This window comes from Notolepis coatsorum (genome assembly GCF_963971535.1).
Source record: "Notolepis coatsorum genome assembly, chromosome: 7".
Taxonomy (NCBI): domain Eukaryota; kingdom Metazoa; phylum Chordata; class Actinopteri; order Aulopiformes; family Paralepididae; genus Notolepis; species Notolepis coatsorum.
Genome location: NC_140171.1, coordinates 536353 through 559130, shown reverse-complemented (window position 1 = coordinate 559130; position 22778 = coordinate 536353). Strand labels below are relative to the sequence as shown.

Below are 22778 nucleotides of genomic sequence, written 5' to 3'. Positions count from 1 at the left end.
CAGTGAACGGGTTAACATCATCACTCTCAAGTCTTATTAGCCCAGCCCCCCCCCCCCCGCCCCCCCACACACACACAAGAATTCTTCCATTAGATTTCATGAACGGAGAGAGAGACTGGTACAACTGTTCTCGTGTTGGGATGATAAGACCCATGCGATCAAGTGTGGGACGAGGACGTCCTTCAGCGGTCACCAGGTGAACCCGGTCCTCAGCGCCGGAGCGAGAGGGAACATCGGGACCACGTGGACTAAATCCCGTGCTTATTCAAAGTAAAAACACCCCGCCCCGCCCCACCCCACCCTGGTTCCGACACGGAAGAAGACGCCATGAACCAAGCGAACAGAGTCAAGGGTGAAGATGACGCAGGTGCAGAGGTCAGGGGTCAGCGGTCAGGGAAGGCCCGCCTCCAGGATGCTGCCCAGCAGCGTTCGGTCCCTCAGAGCGTTTTCGACATCCTTCTCCTCGATCTTCAGGAACACCTGGGAGGACAGAAGATAACTAACCATCAACAGTCAGGCTGGGAAATATAAAAGATTATTACAGGTCTGTATGATAAAACATTCATAGCGGCTACGTGGCGTAGTGGGCAAGGCGCTCGCCACGAATGCGGAGACGCTGGGATCGCCTGTTCGAGCCCAGCGCTCCACATTGCTTTCAGTTTAGCTGGTCGTCCGTACTAATACACATTGGCCGTATTAGGGGGTGGGAAACTGGTGGGTGGGGATCGGGCGTTGTGGACAGCGACTCCTACAGGTCGGTTGGTGCGCCTGCGCAGTAGAATCAGGAAGTGTCGGGGGCAGCGTGAGCCTCCCACGCGTTACTCCTCGCCACTGAGAGATCGAGCTGCGCAGGTGAAAAGATGCGACTGCTGTTACCTCAAGTACCGGAGGGGACTTGTGCTATGTATGACTTAGTCCACATTGCAGCCGGCTTGTGGGAGGCAAGAAACAGCGTCCGTGACAGGGGAGGGTTGAATTGGATGATACGAAATTGAGATGGGAGAAAATATAGAAAAATGGGAGAAAAAGTGGATTAAAAAAAAAACCAAAAAAAAACATTCATAGCATGATACAGTAAAAATTACACATCAAACGTCACATATCGGTCAAATTTCCCACCAAATTATTTAAAAAAATAACGGCAAACAACCGACCGAACCAGCCTGCGTTTACAGAACTAGGAGTGCTTTTAAATAAAGCTTCTAGGTGAGAGAGAGAATGTTCTGGAACACTTAAATAAAGTGTCTATTTTACCGAACCCAATCATAAAACATGCCTTTACCCAGCGTCAGAAAACGCTGGGTAAGTATAGAGTATACATATTTCCTTTCAAACGAGACACACTATTGTCTCCATAGCTATAATATAGAATATATATGATGGGTCTGCAAACATCGTGCAAATTGTCAAAAGAAACGCTATCGTGCCAGGGAGTACAGTACACAAATGTAACAGTACTATATACCTGTATGTCATGTATGTCCCCATGTCATGATGTCCTGTATGTTGTGTATGTCATAAATGTCACTATGAATTGAAAATGGGGGACCCTGATGTAAACAAGACAAACGTCTTTCTCTGGTCTGCATCCCCTTTGAATGCCCATCACGAGAATTCTCATTTTATTTTTTTTATTAGCGATCTGAATTCATATTTCATCAACCGAGTCTACCGTTGGTACAGCAGCCCCGCTGTCGTCTCCCTGTCGTCTCCCAGATGGTAATGCACCCTTTTGGATTGGACTCAATGAAAATGCATGAGCAAAAAAAAAAAATCCAGAATCCACATTTTACTTCTTACGCATGTAACCGGAGCCGATCAGCTTCATTCTGGACCCTCAGCACAGCGTGTAATATGTGTTTTACAGTATACGCGTGGGATCAATAAAAGGATTGATTTTTGGAATGGCGATCAGGAATTGGAATAATCCATTTGGATACCATCTGATCTCAGGTAAGGAATCTATTTGACCAGTCTTAGGATAATCATACCCGTTTTCACGGAGATATAAGCTTTTCCCCTATAATGTGATATGGCTGTTTGACTGTAAGAGCGATCAGGAACTGAGAGAATCGATTTTCAGCACGCGGCACGAGCGTGCACACATACACATATACTATCGATAATCTAGCGTTTATTTGAAAACGATTCATAAATAGGCAGAAAAATGACAACGTTCTAGAATATTACAGTACAGGGCGATTATCATGGAATCTTTATTTTTTTCATGAAAACGAGGGCTTTTCAAAATGCTATAAAACGGAAATAAACAGATAAAAAAAACAATCCGCTTCGACAATGTTGACTGGAAATGAGTCATTGATAATGCGACGGGCAGATTAGACACATAGCCATTTTATTAATGCTAACATTGAAGTGGATGGTGGGCATTCAAGCACTAAATGTGCGCCCCCTGCTGGGCACTGAAAGTGTTAACAATTGTGTGTATTGAGCCGTACTGTATTGTACCCCATTCTGCAATCTGTTAAATAAAGTTTTCATTCATTCACACAGCGTGGCAGTCAAAGAGTTAAAGCTAAAGCGTCAGGACGTACCTTGGTGAGACGGGCCTCCTTGGCCTTCTTCAGGGAGAAGATGCCGCGGCTCTCCAGCAGGCCACAGAGGGAGAGGCACTCGCCCTGCCCCACGCCCCCCACCTGCCGCCGGGCACACAGCCGGCTGTACACCTCGTGGAGCTGGAGGAGGAACCAGAGGACCACACAGTGAGCAGCAGACAGGAGTTGATTGGCTGTTTTAAAATAAGTCAGAGTATCTGGCTAAAAACACACTTGAGTAAAAGTCAAAACGTTTCTACTTTTTAAATGTACTCAACCTCTTCCACGCGTGCGGTCCGGTACATTCTCTAGAGACCGTCTGACATAATTATCGTATAATTATCGTATTTCTTTCTTAAACGTATTAAACCATGTCACAACAGCAGTCATAGTGTATATTTTCAGCAATACATTTGTTTACCAATAGGTTAAAGTGATTCTACTGCGCAGGCGCACCAACCGACCTGTAGGAGTCGCTGTCCACAACGCCCGATCCCCACCCATCAGTTTCCCACCCCCTAATACGGCCAATGTGTATTAGTACGGACGACCAGCTAAACTGAAAGCAAATGTGGAGCGCTGGGCTCGAACAGGCGAGCCCAGCGTCTCCAGTATTCGTGGCGAGCGCCTTGCCCACTATGCGATGTAGCCGCCCGTCGTGTATGAATCTTTTTAATTTCTCTTATTTCTCTGGATTGTATACCACAAAACTGAACGTTATTGGCATATATTGGAGCGCAGTTAGTTCGTCTTGTTTTACAGGTTGACAATTCCCTTCTCATACACAACACAGCTGCCTACCTGCTAATACGCTAGCTTCATAGCAACAACGTAACATGCGGTCCGTCCTCCCATATCTCCCGGGGGGAAACAACACCCCCCGCTGCATAACAGTGGTTCCCCTAAGACCATGCAACTAGAGCGACACACACACCCACGGAACCATGTGTTGGGGGATAAGGGTTCCGCACGGGCAATTATGTTTGTTACTTTCCTGTCGGCAAACGAGTTCCTGTTAGCTAGCAAGTAGCAAGTACAATTTAAGTTGATGTTGAATAAACTTTTAGCAAGATTATATTTAGCAAACTACATTTTGTGTCGTCGTTTTTAGTCAACGACATTGCATGAATAATTTCATGATCTCCATTAACGTGACGTCTCGTTGTAGTCAGGGGAAAAGCTTCGTTGACGACCATAATTATGTATGAAAGTGCAACAAACACTGGTATTTATTGGTTTTTAAAGCCCTTATTGGTAAATATTGGAACCTATTCAACTCGATCGAATGACCGGATGGTTCTTATGGTCCCTCAAGTTTGTTCTGATCTAGGGAAGTCAGCCTTTGTCCTTTGATGCCTCTAACAACTCATGGAATGTCCTTCAACGCTCTCTGAAATTGGAGGTTCTCCCTTCCCTTGGTATGTCTAAAGTAGTGCTGTCAATGGATTAAAAAAAACTAACTAATTAATCGCACAATTTTCTGTAATTAATCTAGATTAAAAATAGCATTTTTCTACTTAAGACCGAAGCCTGTAACAGATAAGAGTAAAATCATGGAATTAATGTAAAATCAACACAAAGAAAGTATATTTAGATTCAAATACTATTTTAATAGCTTTCTTTGAATAGTTTCTCTCCTGTGAAATACAAATGTTCAACAAAACCATCAACATCTGCAGCGCTAAAATTGAGGATTTTTCACTCCATAGATTAATCTAGATTAATTTATTTTAATGCTTTAAATCATTTAAATTAATCTCCAAAGTTAAAGCATTCATTTTGACAGCCCTAGCTTAAACGTATGATTTCAGACCATGTGACTACCTGTAACTGTTTTAGCGGATCTTTTTTATTATTATTTTTAAAGTTTTTTATCTTTACTCGTGTTTAATTTTCTGTGAATATTGTTTGTATTATGTACCGTTTACATTTTGTTACAATCGTCGTTTCTGTAAATGAGGGAAACCTCCGAAGCTTACGATTTTAAATAAAAGGTGGAAATGAAATAAAAAATACTTAGTCATCATTTTCGTTAACCTGCTGCTGTGTGGCAGTGAAAGGGTTAACGCTGCGTGTGACATCATCATGCTGCCTGTGACATCATCATCATCATCATCATACCTTGCCCAGAGGCACCTCCTTGCTCTTGCCCTTCCGCGTGACGAGCAGCAGACAGCAGACCAGGAGCTTCTGCTGCAGAGGGAAGCTCTCGCCCCCGCCGGCCCCCGAGGACGCCATGCGGTCCCCGTACACCTCCGAGAGGACGCGCGCCACCTGGGGGACGCTCACGCGAGACACTGGAAACACTGGAGACACGAGAGGGACCAGGTTATTAGGAATAGACTACAATACCCATTACTAATAGACTACAATACCCATTAGGCCTAACAAAAAAAATTGTTTGGTTCCTGCTGGTTGTCAGTTAAGGCCATGGGTAGGTAGGGAATTTATTTAATTTAATTTCTTCCCATGATAGGAATAGGAAATTTTTTTTTATTGATGCCATGTTTAATATCCATATATTGTTGCTTTTATACGGAATGTACATGTACTAAAAGGTTAAAATACAAAGACACTGTACTACAAAAGTACAATGTACAAAAGGTATTATATATATTATATAGCTGTGCAAATGGATGCACTTTTTGACTAAGATTTAATTAAACTTTATAAAAATAAAAAATGTATAATTCTTTTTCTTTTTATAAGCTCATACAATATATTTGGGTCGCACATAAATCAGCAGGGTCGGTCGGCAACCGGAACCAAACCTTTTTTTTGTTAGGCCTTATTACGAATGAATGATTTTTATTTCGGTCTTCTCTTACAAAGCATAGAACATTTATAATAAAAAAATAAAATAAAAAAAAAGGTGTATGCTGAAGCCGAGGCTTATAATGGCCTACCCTTTTTACATTTCATTATTTACACACAAAAAATAAACATAATTCAGTACATCATTTAGCAAAGGTTACAAACGTTTCATAGTTTTATGTACAAAACGTATACACATTTATTTATATTATAGATCAAATAGAATTAGGATAATAATGAGGTTTTATATTTATGAGTCACCTTATATTCAAGTAATTTCTTAAATGTAGCAAACTACACATTTTTACTTTGTCAAAGTTATTCCATAGTTTTGCCCCTTTAACAGATATCGACTTTTTATATTTGTCCTTGCCTTTGCGATATTGAATACACAAGTTCCCCTATATAGTATGGAACCCCCCTCTCCCATAGGCTGGACTCCTATATAGTATGGAACCCCCCTCTCCCATAGGCTGGACTCCTATAGTATGGAACCCCCCTCTCCCATAGGCTGGACTCCTATATAGTATGGAACCCCCCTCTCCCATAGGCCAGACGCCTATGGAACACGTGGCGGAACACGTGGCGGAACACACCTTTAGTTTCTGCCGTGTGATTGGCTGCTTTCTTCCGGTCATCTGATTCCACGATCTCAACAGCCCTCCTGCAGAGGAGGAGTTATGATTCAGTCTCAAGTTCACAACAGTGTGATGTACTTTTATGTGAATGATAATTACATTTATATAGATCATTACAGTTATATAGCGCTTTTCTAGACACTCACAAAAAAAAATAATTGCCTCCATCGTGTAGCACTAGAGATGTCCCATATTATCGGCCGATATTGGCATTCAAATGTAATATCGGAATATATTTTTTTATTTAACCTTTTATTTACCCAGGCAAGCAAGCAAGCAAGAACAAAATCTTATTTTATTTATTGTAAAAAGTATGCATAATGTTGTGTTAATTCCTCAACAAGATATATGTAATGTTAATTACCTGAAATTGTTCTGTTTTTTGGGGGGGGGGGGGGGGACCCTGCATATATCGGTATCGGAAATTAAGATATTGGACAATATCGGTATATCAGTAAAAAAAAGTCAATATCGAACATCCCTATGTAGGACCCAACCTTGGGCTATGCAGGCTCAATGGCTGCCATACACACTGGCACCAGGCACACATCACACCGACTACCATACACTGGCACCAGGCACACATCACACTACACACCGACTACCATACACTGGCACCAGGCACACATCACACTACACACCGACTACCATACACTGGCACCAGGCACACATCACACTACACACCGACTACCATACACTGGCACCAGGCACACATCACACTACACACCGACTACCATACACTGGCACCAGGCACACATCACACTACACACTGACTACCATACACTGGCACCAGGCACACATCACACTACACACTGACTACCATACACTGGCACCAGGCACACATCACACTGACTACACACTGACTACCATACACTGGCACCAGGCACACATCACACTACACACCGACTACCATACACTGGCACCAGGCACACATCACACTACACACCGACTACCATACACTGGCACCAGGCACACATCACACTACACACCGACTACCATACACTGGCACCAGGCACACATCACACTGACTACACACTGACTACCATACACTGGCACCAGGCACACATCACACTACACACCGACTACCATACACTGGCACCAGGCACACATCACACTACACACCGACTACCATACACTGGCACCAGGCACACATCACACTACACACCGACTACCATACACTGGCACCAGGCACACATCACACTACACACCGACTACCATACACTGGCACCAGGCACACATCACACTACACACTGACTACCATACACTGGCACCAGGCACACATCACACTGACTACACACTGACTACCATACACTGGCACCAGGCACACATCACACTACACACCGACTACCATACACTGGCACCAGGCACACATCACACTACACACCGACTACCATACACTGGCACCAGGCACACATCACACTACACACCGACTACCATACACTGGCACCAGGCACACATCACACTGACTACACACTGACTACCATACACTGGCACCAGGCACACATCACACTACACACTGACTACCATACACTGGCACCAGGCACACATCACACTACACACTGACTACCATACACTGGCACCAGGCACACATCACACTACTACACACTGACTACCATACACTGGCACCAGGCACACATCACACTACACACTGACTACCATACACTGGCACCAGGTACACATCACACTACACACTGACTACCATACACTGGCACCAGGCACACATCACACTACACACTGACTACCATACACTGGCACCAGGCACACATCACACTACACACTGACTACCATACACTGGCACCAGGCACACATCACACTACACACCGACTACCATACACTGGCACCAGGCACACATCACACTACACACTGACTACCATACACTGGCACCAGGCACACATCACACTACACACTGACTACCATACACTGGCACACGTCACACTACACACTGACTACCATACACTGGCACCAGACACACATCACACTACACACTGACTACCATACACTGGCACCTGGCACACATCACACTACACACCGACTACCATACACTGGCACCAGGCACACATCACACTACACACTGACTACCATACACTGGCACCAGGCACACTACACACTGACTACCATACACTGGCACCAGGCACACATCACACTACACACTGACTACCATACACTGGCACCAGGCACACATCACACTGACTACCATACACTGGCACCAGGCACACATCACACTACACACTGACTACCATACACTGACACCAGACACACATCACACTACACACTGACTACCATACACTGGCACCAGGCACACATCACACTACACACTGACTACCATACACTGGCACCAGGCACACTACACACTGACTACCATACACTGGCACCAGGCACACATCACACTACACACTGACTACCATACACTGGCACCAGGCACACATCACACTGACTACCATACACTGACACCAGACACACATCACACTACACACTGACTACCATACACTGGCACCAGGCACACATCACACTACACACTGACTACCATACACTGGCACCAGGCACACATCACACTACACACTGACTACCATACACTGGCACCAGGCACACATCACACTACACACTGACTACCATACACTGGCACCAGGCACACATCACACTACACACTGGCTGAACGGCTCAGGAGACGGGGATTGGCATCAGCCAAATAAGGGGGGGGGGGGGGGGGGTGATTAGGTGGCCTTGATGTCAGAGACCTGATTGGGGATTTGGCCAGGTACGTCGGGGGAACCCCCTACTCTTTGCGACAGGCGTCCTGGGTTCTTTAACGACCAAATTCAGTCAGGACCTCGGTTTAGCGTCTCATCCGAAGGACGGCACTCGCAGCTATATATATATATATATAAATCATTTTATTTGGCAGATTTTCTATTTACCTGCAAATATCCAGAGCCTTCCTGGCGTCTCCAGACACGGCCGACACCTTCCTGGCACAGAACTGCACCGCTGCGGCGTCCAGCAGACCATCGCCTGAGGCCTGGAGAGAAGAAGAAGATGACGTGAGTTAAACTGAAGGTCCAGCAGACCATCGCCTGAGGCCTGGAGAGAAGAAGAAGATGACGTGAGTTAAACTGAAGGTCCAGCAGACCATCGCCTGAGGCCTGGAGAGAAGAAGAAGATGACGTGAGTTAAACTGAAGGTCCAGCAGACCATCGCCTGAGGCCTGGAGAGAAGAAGAAGATGACGTGAGTTAAACTGAAGGTCCAGCAGACCATCGCCTGGAGAGAAGACATGAGTTAAACTGAAGGTCCAGCAGACCATCGCCTGGAGAGAAGACATGAGTTAAACTGAAGGTCCAGCAGACCATCGCCTGGAGAGAAGACATGAGTTAAACTGAAGGTCCAGCAGACCATCGCCTGGAGAGAAGACATGAGTTAAACTGAAGGTCCAGCAGACCATCGCCTGGAGAGAAGACATGAGTTAAACTGAAGGTCCAGGAGACCATCGCCTGAGGCCTGGAGAGAAGAAGAAGATGACGTGAGTTAAACTGAAGGTCCAGCAGACCTTCTGTACGATGCAGAATGTATTGATTACATGGTGACGCTGTACCTGTACGATGCAGAATGTATTGATGACATGGTGACTCTGTACGATGCAGAATGTATTGATTACATGGTGACGCTGTACCTGTACGATGCAGAATGTATTGATGACATGGTGACTCTGTACGATGCAGAATGTATTGATTACATGGTGACGCTGTACCTGTACGATGCAGAATGTATTGATGACATGGTGACTCTGTACGATGCAGAATGTATTGATTACATGGTGACGCTGTACCTGTACGATGCAGAATGTATTGATTACATGGTGACGCTGTACGATGCAGAATGTATTGATTACAGTGATCCTGTACGATGCAGAATGTATTGATTACATGGCGACGCTGTACCTGTACGATGCAGAATGTATTGATTACATGGTGACGCTGTACCTGTACGATGCAGAATGTATTGATTACAGTGATCCTGTACGATGCAGAATGTATTGATTACATGGTGACGCTGTACCTGTACGATGCAGAATGTATTGATTACATGGTGACGCTGTACCTGTACGATGCAGAATGTATCGATTACATGGTGACGCTGTACCTGTACGATGCAGAATGTATTGATTACATGGTGACGCTGTACGATGCAGAATGTATTGATTACATGGCGACCCTGTACGATGCAGAATGTATTGATTACACGGTGATCCTGTACGATGCAGAATGTATTGATGACACGGTGACTCTGTACGATGCAGAATGTATTGATTACATGGCGACTCTGTACGATGCAGAATGTATTGATTACATGGTGACCTGTACGATGCAGAATGTATTGATTACATGGCGACTCTGTACAATGCAGAATGTATTGATTACATGGTGACCTGTATGATGCAGAATGTATTGATTACATGGTGACGCTGTACAATGCAGAATGTATTGATTACATGGCGACTTGTACCTGTACGATGCAGAATGTATTGATTACATGGTGACGCTGTACGATGCAGAATGTATTGATTACACGGCGACCTGTACCTGTGCCAGGCGGTCCTGTACGATGGCGCAGAGCTCCTGGCGGCTGTAGGGCGGGAAGTGGAGCAGCTGAGGACGACAGCGAGGCAGAGCCTGGAGCCGGGGGAGGATACGGTCCGTCAGGTCCAGGGCGTTAGCAATACCTACAACACAGAACAGATCAATACCTATAACACAGAACAGATCAATACCTATAACACAGAACAGATCAATACCTATAACACAGAACAGATCAATACCTATAACACAGAACAGATCAATACCTATAAACACAGAACAGATCAATACCTACAACACAGAACGGATCAATACCTACAACTAGAGATGTCAGATATTATCGGCCGATATTGGCATTCAAATTTTATATTGAAAATGATTTTTTTTTACATTTATTTAACCTTTATTTACCCAGGCAAGCAAGTAAAAACTCATTCTTATTTTATTTATGGTCAAAGGTATGCATAATGTTGTGTTGTGTTAATTCCACAACAAGAGATATGTAATGTTAATTACCTGAAATTATTCAGTTTTTGGGGGGGGGGGGGGCCCTGCATATATCGGTATCGGAAATTAAGAGTTGGACAATATCGGTATAAAAGCCAATATCGAACATCCCTACCTACAACACATCAATACCTACAACACATAAATAACAATATCTACACCACCAACCATAATGACGGTTGTTAAGTATTACAGCTGTGTGTCACAGAGGCATCATTCACTGGGTTTGGGAACATCCGCACTAGCTAGCCGACATCTCAGCATCTTTATCACAAAGTCCAGCCACAAGGAAATTAAGGAGACAATGGCGGAAGTGGGCGGGGCATGGGGTGAATAACGAGCAGGGGGCTCCTACCAATGAGACAGAGGCGAGACTTGGTCAGGTAGGGCCACTCGAAGATGGTGTACAGGACGTCCTGAGCCTTGCTGTCCAGCTGGTCCATCTCGTCCAGAACCAGAAGCCTAAACATGGAGAGAGAGAGAAGAGTGAGCACCAGCCGGGCCTCGCTCCCCCATCCGGACACTGCACTCAACCGGCCGACAAGAGTAGTAAACTAGCCAAGTAGGGCTGAGCCCAAACGTTCAAACCTTCGTTCGTTACGCTGGCATTCTAAATCAACATTCGAATTTTTTTTATAAAAAAAAGTTTTATTTTTTTTATGCGTCTATTCATTCTGTTTAAACCAATGGGGTTTTTCTTCACAGTTGCAGATAAAGATTAGGCTACACTAATATTATAGTATTAAAAACTGATGAGTTATATTCATTAAATAAAGTTGATTTAATAAAAAAGAAAGACTCATTTAATCAGATTAATCACTTTATTCAAATTGAGGATATTTATTAAGATTTTTTTTTTTTACCTTTTTTTTTATTAAAAACTTAGGTTTGAACTTTTTCACCTGTTTTATTGCAACACTACTATCACCCCCCCCTTGAATGGCCCTTCTAAGGTTTCTCTCCTCCACATTGCCTGTGGTGCATTTTTATCCTATCATTATGTATTATGTTTGTGAGTTTTTCCTTACCTTCGCGTGGGGTATTGTCTGAGAGTGTTGCATTTATTTTAAATTGTTTGGACTTTATGGTGTTTTTGTTTTGTTCTTGATTTATTGTGATGTTTCTTCTTGACTTGTTTAATTAAAGAAGACGTGTATGGCCCATGGGGACATTAACATGTCGGTAGGGATGTCGGATATTATCGGCCGATATCGGCATTAAAATGTGATAACGAAAAATATCGGTATCGGTTTTCAAAATATATATATATTTTTTTACATTTCTATAACCTTTATTTACCCAGGCAAGCAAGTAAGAACAAATTCTGATTTTATTTATTGTCAAAAGTATGCATAATCTTGTGTTAATTCCACAACAAGAGATATGTAATGTTAATTACCTGAAATTATTCCGTTTTTTGGGGGGGGATCCCGGGGAAACCCTGCATATATCTGCATCGGTTGATATCGGTATCGGAAATTAAGAGTTGGACAATATCGGTATCGGTAAAAAAGCCAATATCGAGCATCCCTAGTTGTCGGGAATTTGTATTTGATTTACTTGTATGGTTGTTACGGACTCTGTCCTTATTTCATTCCTTATTTCATTATGTATGCATGTAATATTATATTGTATGGGTTATTATGTATATATATAATATGTGTTATGTATGTAGGCAGGTTGTAGTGTTTTCTTGTCTCCCTCCTATATAATCTATCTACCTCTCAGGGTCAATCACCATTCCACTCCAACCAACAGAAGAAGCAGCAGCAACCACAGCTGAGGCTCATCAGCCTAATTGGCCTCCACATCCCTTCATATAATCCCTGTGTATGCATTGTTAGCTAGAGCCCGGTCGGTGTATGGTAACTATCTGGTTGTGTTGTAAAAGGGGCTCTCATTTGTTTTGTGTGTAGACTCATATTTGGTTCATAGGCCAGGTAAAGCTCTGTTGGGCTGGTGGTATTGAGAGAGCTAGTTAAAGCTCTGTGGGGCTCATGTCTGTTACATGAGCCACTTACAGCTCTGTTGAGCTACAGATGGTGTGAGAGCTGGTGAACGCTCTGGTTGCCTATAATTTGTATTGTATAGTTGTATCTTGTGTGTTCCTACATATTATACATTTTGTCTGTAACCCATAACCTGTATTGTGTATCCAATTATCACCCTGTTTGTGATAATTGTTTCTTTTCCCATTTCTAACCTTTTGTTTCGCACACAGGGACATTGAGGGCAGAAAGATACCCTGGGGTCTACATCTGCATCACGTAGGAGAACTACTGTTAAAGACACCAGCTTAGAGTGAGCACCACCTCCTGTACTTTGGGGCGTCCGCGCCTGTAAGGGGGGGGGGGGGGCTTTTGTTTCATTTTGATATTATTTGGTGCTCACTGGTAGGTCCTCTTTGCTCTGTGTTGCTGATCTCATTTGTGTAAAAATCTGTCTATGGTGTTTTGTGTCACTGCATCCTCACCCATCCTGTCTGTGGCCTAGTGTTGCGTCTCCCCACGGGGGCACGTAACAATGGTTAAGGTACATACACAGCAGGGCCGGGGCTGGTGAGTAGTTTCTGCAGCTTGGCGTCCGTGTGGCTCCCAGAGGCCCCCAGCTTGGCGGCCAGGAGGGGGAAGATGGCGTGGGAGCTCCTCAGGGTCATGCAGTTAATCACCACGGTCTGCACAGACTTCAGCTCGTCCTGAAGGGGGAGAGACACACCATGTAGCAACAAGTCACAACCAGGGCTGGGTGCCGTTCACATTTCAACCGATACCGGTACCTTTTTTCCCCCTGTACTTTAGTCTCTAAACATGTAATCTACCTACCTCAGGTGTACAAAAGAAATGTCAGCTTATTTATTATATTATTATACTGAGAGGGTTGACCTTCTGTAGTGTGGTAGTGAAAGGGCTAACCCTTTGTCGTGTGGCAGTGAAAGGGTTGGGTAACGTTCTGTATCGTCAGTGAAAGGGTTAACAATTTGGTAGTGTGGTCGTGAAAGGGCTAACCCTTTGTCGTGTGGCAGTGAAAGGGTTAACCGTATGTATTGTCACAGTGAAAGGGTTAACCATTTGGTAGTGTGGTAGTGAAAGGTTAACCTTCTGTAGTGTGGTCGTGAAAGGGTTAACCATTTGGTAGTGAAAGGGTTAACCTTCTGTAGTGTGGTCGTGAAAGGGTTAACCATTTGGTAGTGTGGTAGTGAAAGGGTTAACCTTCTGTAGTGTGGTAGTGAAAGGGTTAACCGTCTGTATTACCACAGTGAAAGGGTTAACCGTCTGTAGTGTGGTAGTGAAAGGGCTAACCTTCTGTATTGTCACGGTGAAAGGGTTAACCATTTGGTAGTGTGGGAGTGAAAAGTGTTAACCTGTATTGTCACAGTGAAAGGGTTAACCATTTGGTAGTGTGTGGTAGTGAAAGGGCTAACTTTCTGTATCGTCAGTGAAAGGGTTAACCATTCTGTATTGTGGCAGTGAAAAGGTTAACCATCTGTATTGTCACGGTGAAAGGGTTAACCTTCTGTAGTGTGGTAGTGAAAGGTTAACCTTTCCTTAACCTATCTAAAGGTACAGTCCAGAACACCCTACTCCTAGGGCTGGGCGATATGACGATATTATATAAATATCGGGTACAGTTCATTAACGATACACTTTTTAAACGTATCGTGGATATCGTGATGTTTTGCCCAAGAGGATTGTGTCGCGTCAATCTGGTCCACATTGAAACTTTTGAACAGCGCCGCCCCACACACACACTACTGCATCCAAGTTACTACTTATGATAACAAAGGCATTCGTTTTGTGGCATTAACGTTATATAGTTACACGTTCAATAACATCAGCGTATTTACATAGCAACGTCCGAGGTCGACCTAGATATAGCAAGCATTAGTCGTTCATATCTCAGCCCGTGCTGACTCAGTTGTGCCCATTCTGCGGTCTGTTAATAAAGTTTTCAATCAGACAGATGTATGGAAAGGCTTTTATTATAACATCCGTTGCAGTAAAATCATTATGCCTCCAGTCGTTTAGTCGTCCTGCGGAGCTAAAAGCTAAACGTCGGCCGCGGGGAGCTACCGCTACCATTGTTGTTGTCATTGAGCTCTCCAATGGCGGAAGTAAATAATGAATACGCGCTTGCCGAGAACACCCACCCTCCTCTCCTGCAGGACACAGTTCAGGCAGGCAGTCTTGCCCGTACCGGGCGCCCCGGAGATGTAGAGGCTGGCGGGACGGCGCTGCAGGACCTGCTCCTCCAGGAAGGAGCCGATGGCCGCCCGCTCCGCCTCGCGGGACAACAGGCGCTCCGGGATGGCCGTGTGGAGGGCCTGCTTCACGCCGTGATACCTGGACTCTGGAGAGATGGAGAGGAGAGGGGGAGGGGGGGGTCAGACTCAACCACCAAAGAGAACAGGGTCGAGGAAGCGCGGTGAAGTGCGTCAAAGAAGTCTTACTTTCAGCAAAGAGTCGAACGGCGGGTGACTTCTTGGGGCTTCCGTCGAGCGCCGCCCCCTGCCGCCCGGCGGGAGAGAGGGGGGGCCGCGCGGGGGAGAGGGGGCCCAGCCCTCTGCGGGCGACGGCGGGGGAGTTCTCGTCGAAGCCCAGCCGGCGGGGGAGGGCGACCAGAGGCGACGGTCTGCTCTGCTTGGGGGGGGAGCCCAGCAGGCCCGCCGCGCCGAGGTTGCAGCCGTTTTCGTCGCCTTGGAGGATAAAACACAGAACACACTTTAGCACAGATCCTGTATCACATGGAAAACTAACCTTAATTAAAAAGGTGCTAGAGAACACTCAGCCACTAGATGTTAAAGGTGCTTTATACAACGGCATGCAAATTTCTCGATTCCGATTGGCTGAAAGTCATTTTACACGTGTTTATTCTTCACAATTCCACGCTTCTGGTCCTAGGATCACAAGATGGCGGACAATAATCTTTAACAAATGGATATTGATAGCGTCAAAACGACTAAATATCAAGCGATTCTGTCAAGGCGAATGTCTTAGTCTCTTACACAATATTGGATTGTGTAATCGATGGGTCATGAATCATTGTGTAACAAAAGAAAAATCGCGGATTGATTGATTGATTAATTTGCATTTTTTTTCAATTTATTTTTCCTTCCCTCTGACTGCAGCGCTGAGCGCTCACTCTCAGGCTATGGTTAGACTAGTGTATTCCTGGCGTTTTTTTATACGTTTTTGACGACGTTTGATGTCCTATCTACACAGAAATGCGTTTTTTGGCGTTTTTTTTTGGATACGGCTGAAACGCAAAATTGTGTTTGCGTTTGGAGATACGCAAAAAAAACGCTTCGACAACAGCGTGTAGTCAGCACGGAGCAGTTGTTGCGAAAACGCCCATGCGCAGTAGATACCATCTGCGTGCCCTTCCGGTGACAACAGTGTGTGACGTTTGGGACAGAGCTCCGTGTCCCAAATAGCTTCAGCTACCATGTGTTGTCAAGTTATTGTTATAAGGACCCCAGTCCAAGCTACAACAGTCTGCATTCCCTTAACAATTGTTTGTATTGAGCCGTATTGTATTGTACCCATATGCAATATGTTAAATAAAGTTTACAACCATTCATTCTGCTAGTATTACTGATTGCATGAGCAGCTGGCTAACGTGAGCTATCAGGATTCAGACCCTGTTAGCTCAGAGTTCCTCTTTCAACTTAACAAGCATTAAACAAAATGGCCCAGTCATCTATTCACCTTTGTTTAATACACACAGCGTTGTCTCTAATGTTATCTAACTACTGATAGCTCGCGATATCATCAGTTTTGGAGCTGGCTAAGTAGCGTGAGCTAACGTTAGCTTCTAGCCACAATGCTATATTGTTATAATGGCATACTCCATTGACGTTAGCATGCAGCTAACAATGCTACCGATCGTTTTTTAGACTAAACTATCCGCTCTTGGTGGTCACTTGTGTTGATGTTAGTTTTGTTTCATCAACAAATGACAGGCAGAACACAGTGAATGTATCCGTTTTGTTTATTGCACTTTTATTAGGCTTTGCTGAAAAATTATTGCTGCATTGAGTAAGATGCAGCAAGATGGTGGCGCGGCATAGGCGCCTGCCTTATTGACATTTTCTTTGCTGGAGCTTCCACCAGGAAGTGTATTGGCACATTCGTTCTGATTGGTTGAAATTGCCTTCATGTTTGCCACCTACTGCCACCTACTGCTTTGGCAGTGTACTACATCAGTGTGCTCGGCTGACAAAAACGGAAAAAAAACGAAAGTGTGACTCGAGGCGCATGACGTCGCGGCGATACGTATAAGAAAACAATACGAAATGATACGAAAGGTGTAACCTCAGCCTCACACTGTCCGACGCTGGCTCTAGTCTCCACCCACCCCCACACACACACTCCTGTCTGAAACAGCGGGGGAAAGTCAGACTGAGAGAGGAGCAGCTGAGTGCTGCGCTGTTTTAAGTGAGCATGGTCTATTGAATTGATTGATTGGTTGATTGCTAATTTTATTACTGTACGCCTGGTTTCCAACTGGTTAAGTTTAGGCTAAAAAAAATAAATAAAAAAATAGGGCGAAGAAAACTTTTTTTCCTATAGGGCAAAGAAAACTTTTTAATTTGTTTTACCTACTTTCTATAGAAGCATCTAAGAATGAAGTTCTATAGAAAGTAGGTCTGCATCCCCTTAACAATTGTGTGTATTGAGCCGTACTGTATTGTACCCATTCTGCATCTGGTAATACAATTTTCAATCAATCATTCCAATAACCACTAACTTCATAATTAAAAACTAAAGAAAAGTTGGATGTGTTAGTTGGTTGGATGTCTTAGTTGAAAGGCAGTTGGATGTGTTAGTTGGTTCGATGTCTTAGTTGAAAGGCAGTTGGATGTGTTAGTTGGATGCCTTAGTTGAAAGGCAGTTGGATGCAATAACACACAGTTGGATGTGTTAGTTGGTTGGATGCACTTCAAGCTGCTTCCACATGGAGGCAACTTGTCTTTTTTGTAGTTGTGGGAACTACTTTTTCTGGCGGATGGTTCTCAATAAATCTTCGATTAATGTGTTTATCGTATAGCAATAAGGTTGGATGAATGTGGCAGTTGTATAAAAGCATTACACCACTTGCAGTCGTGATTTGTGAACAATAAACCATGCCTAGGGGGGTCTAACGACCACCCCTAGGCATGGTTTATTGTTCACAAACCACTCCTGCGCGTGATGTAATGCTTAAATAGAGAACACTCAGCCACTAAATGTTAATTAAGCATTACATCACGCGCAGGAGTGGTTTGTGAACAATAAACCATGCCTAGGGGTGGTCGTTAGACCCCCCTAGGCATGGTTTATTGTTCACAAATCACGACTGCAAGTGGTGTAAAGCTTTTATACAACTGCCAGATTCATCCAACCTTATTTCTATACAATTAACACATAAATCGAAGATTTATTGAAAAAACCATCCGCCAGAAAAAGTAGTTCCCACAACTACAAAAAAGACAAGTTGCCTCCATGTGCAAGCAGCTTGAAGTGCATCCAACCAAACTAACACATCCAACTGTGTATTATTGGAATGATTGAGAGAAGTTGCCTCATGTGGAAGCAGCTTGAAGTGCATCCAACCAACTAACACATCCAACTGTGTATTATATATATTACTGGGTACAATACAGTACGGCTCAATACACACAATTGTTAAGGGAATGCAGACCTACTTTCCATAGAACTTCATTCTTAGATGCTTCTATATAAAGTAGGTAAAACAAATTAAAAAGTTTTCTTTGCCCTATAGGAAAAAAAAGTTTTCTTCGCCCTATTTTTTTATTTATTTCTTTTAGCCTAAACTTAACCAGTTGGAAACCAGGGGTACAGTAATAAAATTAGCAATCAACCAATCAATCAATTCAATAGACCATGCTCACTTAAAACAGCGCTGCTTCTCTCTCAGTCTGACTCCCCCGCTGTTGCAGACAGGAGTGTGTGTGTGTGCGTGTGTCACAGTGTGTGTGTGTGTGTATGTGTGTGTGTATGTGTGTGTGTGTGTTTGTGGGTACGCCAGCGTCGGACAGTGTGAGAGTGAACGCTGCAGTCAGTGGGAAGGAAGTAGAAATTTAAATCAATCAATTAATCAATCAATCAATCCACGATCTTTCTTTTGTTCTAGATTGACTCAAGACCCATCAATTACATCATCCAACATTGTTTAAAGGACTAACACATTCCCCTTGACAGAATCGCTTCATATTTAGTCGTTATGGCGCTATCAACATATCCATTTGTTGTCCGCGATCTTGTTCTCCCGGAGTGAGCCGGGGAGTGATATGTGATTCGGTTGTGGGCGGGTCCTGAGCCCAGGACCGTGGATTGTTGCCAATAAAGACGTGTAAATGGACTGTTTCAGCCAATCAGAATCGAGAAATTTGCATGCCGTTGTATAAAGGTGCTATAGACAACATTCAGCCACTAGATGTTAAAGGTGCTGTAGATAACGTTCATTCATACGCTACATAAAATTATATATATAGCACCTTTAACGATAACAGGTCAAATCACCTACACGCATACGTTTGAGAGGTCAGTCTCACCTGTTCGCTTGCGAGGACTGAGGGGAAGTCTGGGCGTCAGTCTCGGGGAGAGGGGGGAGGGCTTGACGAGGGGGAGAGCTTTGGGAGAGGGGGGTTGCTCCACCGGCAAGGGGGCGCCCTTCGCCCGGGAGTCCGCTCGACATGACCTGCGTCTGGGGAAGGGCAGGGTGGGCTGGAGCTTGGAGCGCGTGCCGGGCATGTTGACTTCCTGCTGCAACCTGAGCACAGAAACACCACGGCTCGTCAGTGATCGAAAACTTTGCAGACCAGAGAAAGACTTTCGTCTCGTTTACATCGGGGTCCCCCCATTTTCAATTCATCAGGACATTTATGACATACAAGACAGATATACAGAACTGTGTGCGGTAAATATCAATCACATCAATGCAAAACTCTTTCGAAGCAGAGGTCCATTTTGAAGGCTGGTTTTAACCCTTTCACTGCCACACTACAGAAGGTTAACCCTTTACTATCACGTGACTAGACTATTAACCTGTGTGATAGTAAAGGGTTAACCTTCTGTAGTGTGGCAGTGAAGGGGTTAAGAGGCAAGGAGACACGTCTCCTAAACAACACCGTGTCTTATAGGGAATGTATCTCATAACAGTACTGTATATTTGCATATCTTGTATGTCACAAATGTAACAGTACTGTATGTCATGATTAGATTAGAAGTTTAGATTTTTATACCTGTATGTTGTGTATGTCATAAATGTCACTATGAATTGAAAATGGGGGACCCTGATGTAAACAAGACGAAAGTCTTTCTCTGGTCTGCATCCCCTTAACAATTGTGTGTATTGAGCTGTACTGTATTGTACCCATTCTGTTCATTAAAGTTTTCAATCAATCAATCGTTTCATTTAGCTGTAATTAACACGACACAGGGATTCAATGTCCCCGGTGACATCGCTGGTGGCCACGTTCAAACTAATTTACTTGAGTCTGAATAGATGTCAAAGTAAATGAATGTGTGCAAAATGGGTTAGCGTTTGGATGTGTGCGAGATTAAGATTGTTGGCGAAGTGCCCCTTTAAATTCGTCAATCAGCCACTATTGTAGATACAATAAGTCATGTTAGTACATAAGAGTGTCTCGTTTCATTTGGAGCCATCCTACTATGGAGCTGTACTGTATTGTACCCATTCTGCAATCTGTTAAATACAGTTTTTCATTCATTCTAGGTAGAAAAACCACAAATTTGCTGCAAAAAAAAAAAAAAGTAAATATCCCATTTGTAGTGTTTGAGTTCTAACTGGTAAAAGCTAAAGAGAGGTGGGTCATCTACTTGATCACTTCTGCAGCTAGTAGTATCAGTACATTAGAATCGACGAGTAGTACATTAGGTGCAAAACAGGGAACAATAACTAACCAACAGTTGTGTCGGTGGCGCCAAGACTGCGATTCACACGATTCATGACGTTTCAACTAAATCAACACAAGTTGCAATGAGAAACCCCTCATCTAGAAATATAGGAGGCATCTTAAACAAAGCTGTAACGTTAAATAAGACAACTATACACGACTTAATGTAGACGACAAGCACATTATTAAACGCTAAGGTGACTGTATTATACTTCCTGTAGTTTACACAGCTGCTTCCAACACCACAGACCCAGCAGCAACACATCGCGGTTAAACCGTCCTCTAGAAGATCGATTCAATGTGTTTGTAAAAACTAGTTAAGTCGTGAAAAATGTTAACAAATCTTACCTTATGTGAAGATAAGAAGAAGAAGACGGGGGCTCTGCTCAGGACGTGGGGACTGCTGTTCTTCTTCCAAACCGCACTAAGAACCAAACTAGCGCCAAATGTTTGTGTGAATCGTCTGAAGCTCCTCCCCCCTGATCAGCTGGCCTTCCCGCCGCCGGAGTGCGATTGGTCCTTTAGACGTCACGTGCCCACTCCCCGCGCTCTCATTGGCGTTGGTGCGTCACTGACGTTACGTCGACGTCGACGTGTCGACAGTGTGTCACGGATACGAGTGGCGGGAGTTTTCAACGCTGCAGTGTTTTTGGCGGAATATAAATTTTCCCGGGAATTTCCATCACCCCGGTCTTTCTTTCGCCAGAGTGAAATTGGTTTTCTATTTTTTTTTTTTTTGGGATGTTAGATATTCTCAGTGGATATTGTTTATCTAACTTCAATAGCTAATGGAATTGATTTATTGATTGAAAACTTTATTAACAGATTGCAGAATGGGTACAATACAGTACAGCTCAATACACACAATTGTTAAGGGGATGCAGACCAGAGAAAGACTTGTATGTGGTCTGATGGTGTTAGGACACTTGTATGTGGTCTTGTTGAATGTCGGCTATTGCGTATTGGCTAGACTAGACATCATAACACATATAGAAAGAAGGACTAAAACGCTGACAAACAGGATCCGTGTATCAAGGAAGCAACCAGGGCCGAACCTAGCACATTTGGCGGTCTAGGCAAGCTTCACACACTGCCTTAGTTACTGGTTTGGTAAACACATCAGCCACCATTTGATCTGTGGGACAGTATCGCAAACATATCTGTCCATTTAGTACTGTAGATCTGACAAAATGGTACTTTATGTCTATGTGTTTGCATCTTTGTCTGCGGACTGGGTTCTTAGCTAATGCAATGGTCTCCCGATTGTCGTGCATACTTGCACACGTCCATGTGTCAGCAGTTGTACCAGGTGTAAACACTCTTGGGTGGTTGCAGCTAATGCCATGTAATAATAGATTAAATTTATATAGCACACTTTAAACTCAGTGAGCTCTCAATGTGCTTCACAGCAGAAGGAAAATAAAATTAAAAATAGAATTAAAACAAGAAAACATTAAAATGAATAAAATAAAATAAACAAAACATGGCCTATTGGAAGGCAGAGCAAAACAAATGGGTTTTAAGTAGGGATGCTCGATATTGGCTTTTTTACCGATACCGATATACAGATATTGTCCAACTCTTAATTTCCGATACCGATATATGCAGGTATCCCCCAAAAAACTGAATAATTTCAGGTAATTAACATTACATATGTCTTGTTGTGGAATTAACATAACATTATGCATACTTTTGACAATAAATAAAATCATAATTTGTTCTTACTTGCTTGCCTGGGTAAATAAAGGTTATAGAAATGTAAAAAGAATATATAT

At 43.7% G+C, this 22778-nt stretch overlaps 1 protein-coding gene across 4 annotated transcripts; it reads right to left on the bottom strand.

Annotated features, from left to right (window-relative positions):
* Positions 1–237: 237 nt before the first annotated feature.
* cdc6 (cell division cycle 6 homolog) lies at positions 238–21435 on the bottom strand. 4 transcript variants are annotated; one of them, XM_084318151.1, is made up of 12 exons: positions 21352–21435; positions 19639–19856; positions 15532–15777; positions 15232–15431; positions 13625–13779; positions 11440–11546; positions 10584–10723; positions 8923–9023; positions 5966–6033; positions 4677–4861; positions 2556–2696; positions 238–480 (listed from the first exon to the last, which is right to left on the bottom strand). In XM_084318151.1, the coding sequence occupies exons 2-12, from the start codon at positions 19835–19837 to the stop codon at positions 391–393; spliced, it is 1632 nt and encodes a 543-aa protein (XP_084174277.1). In that variant the 5' UTR covers positions 19838–19856; positions 21352–21435; the 3' UTR covers positions 238–390. The 4 variants fall into 4 exon arrangements, with proteins under 4 accessions (XP_084174277.1, XP_084174280.1, XP_084174279.1 ...); XM_084318154.1 differs by having other exon boundaries at positions 4677–4852; XM_084318153.1 differs by having other exon boundaries at positions 19639–19849; positions 21352–21409.
* Positions 21436–22778: the final 1343 nt, after the last annotated feature.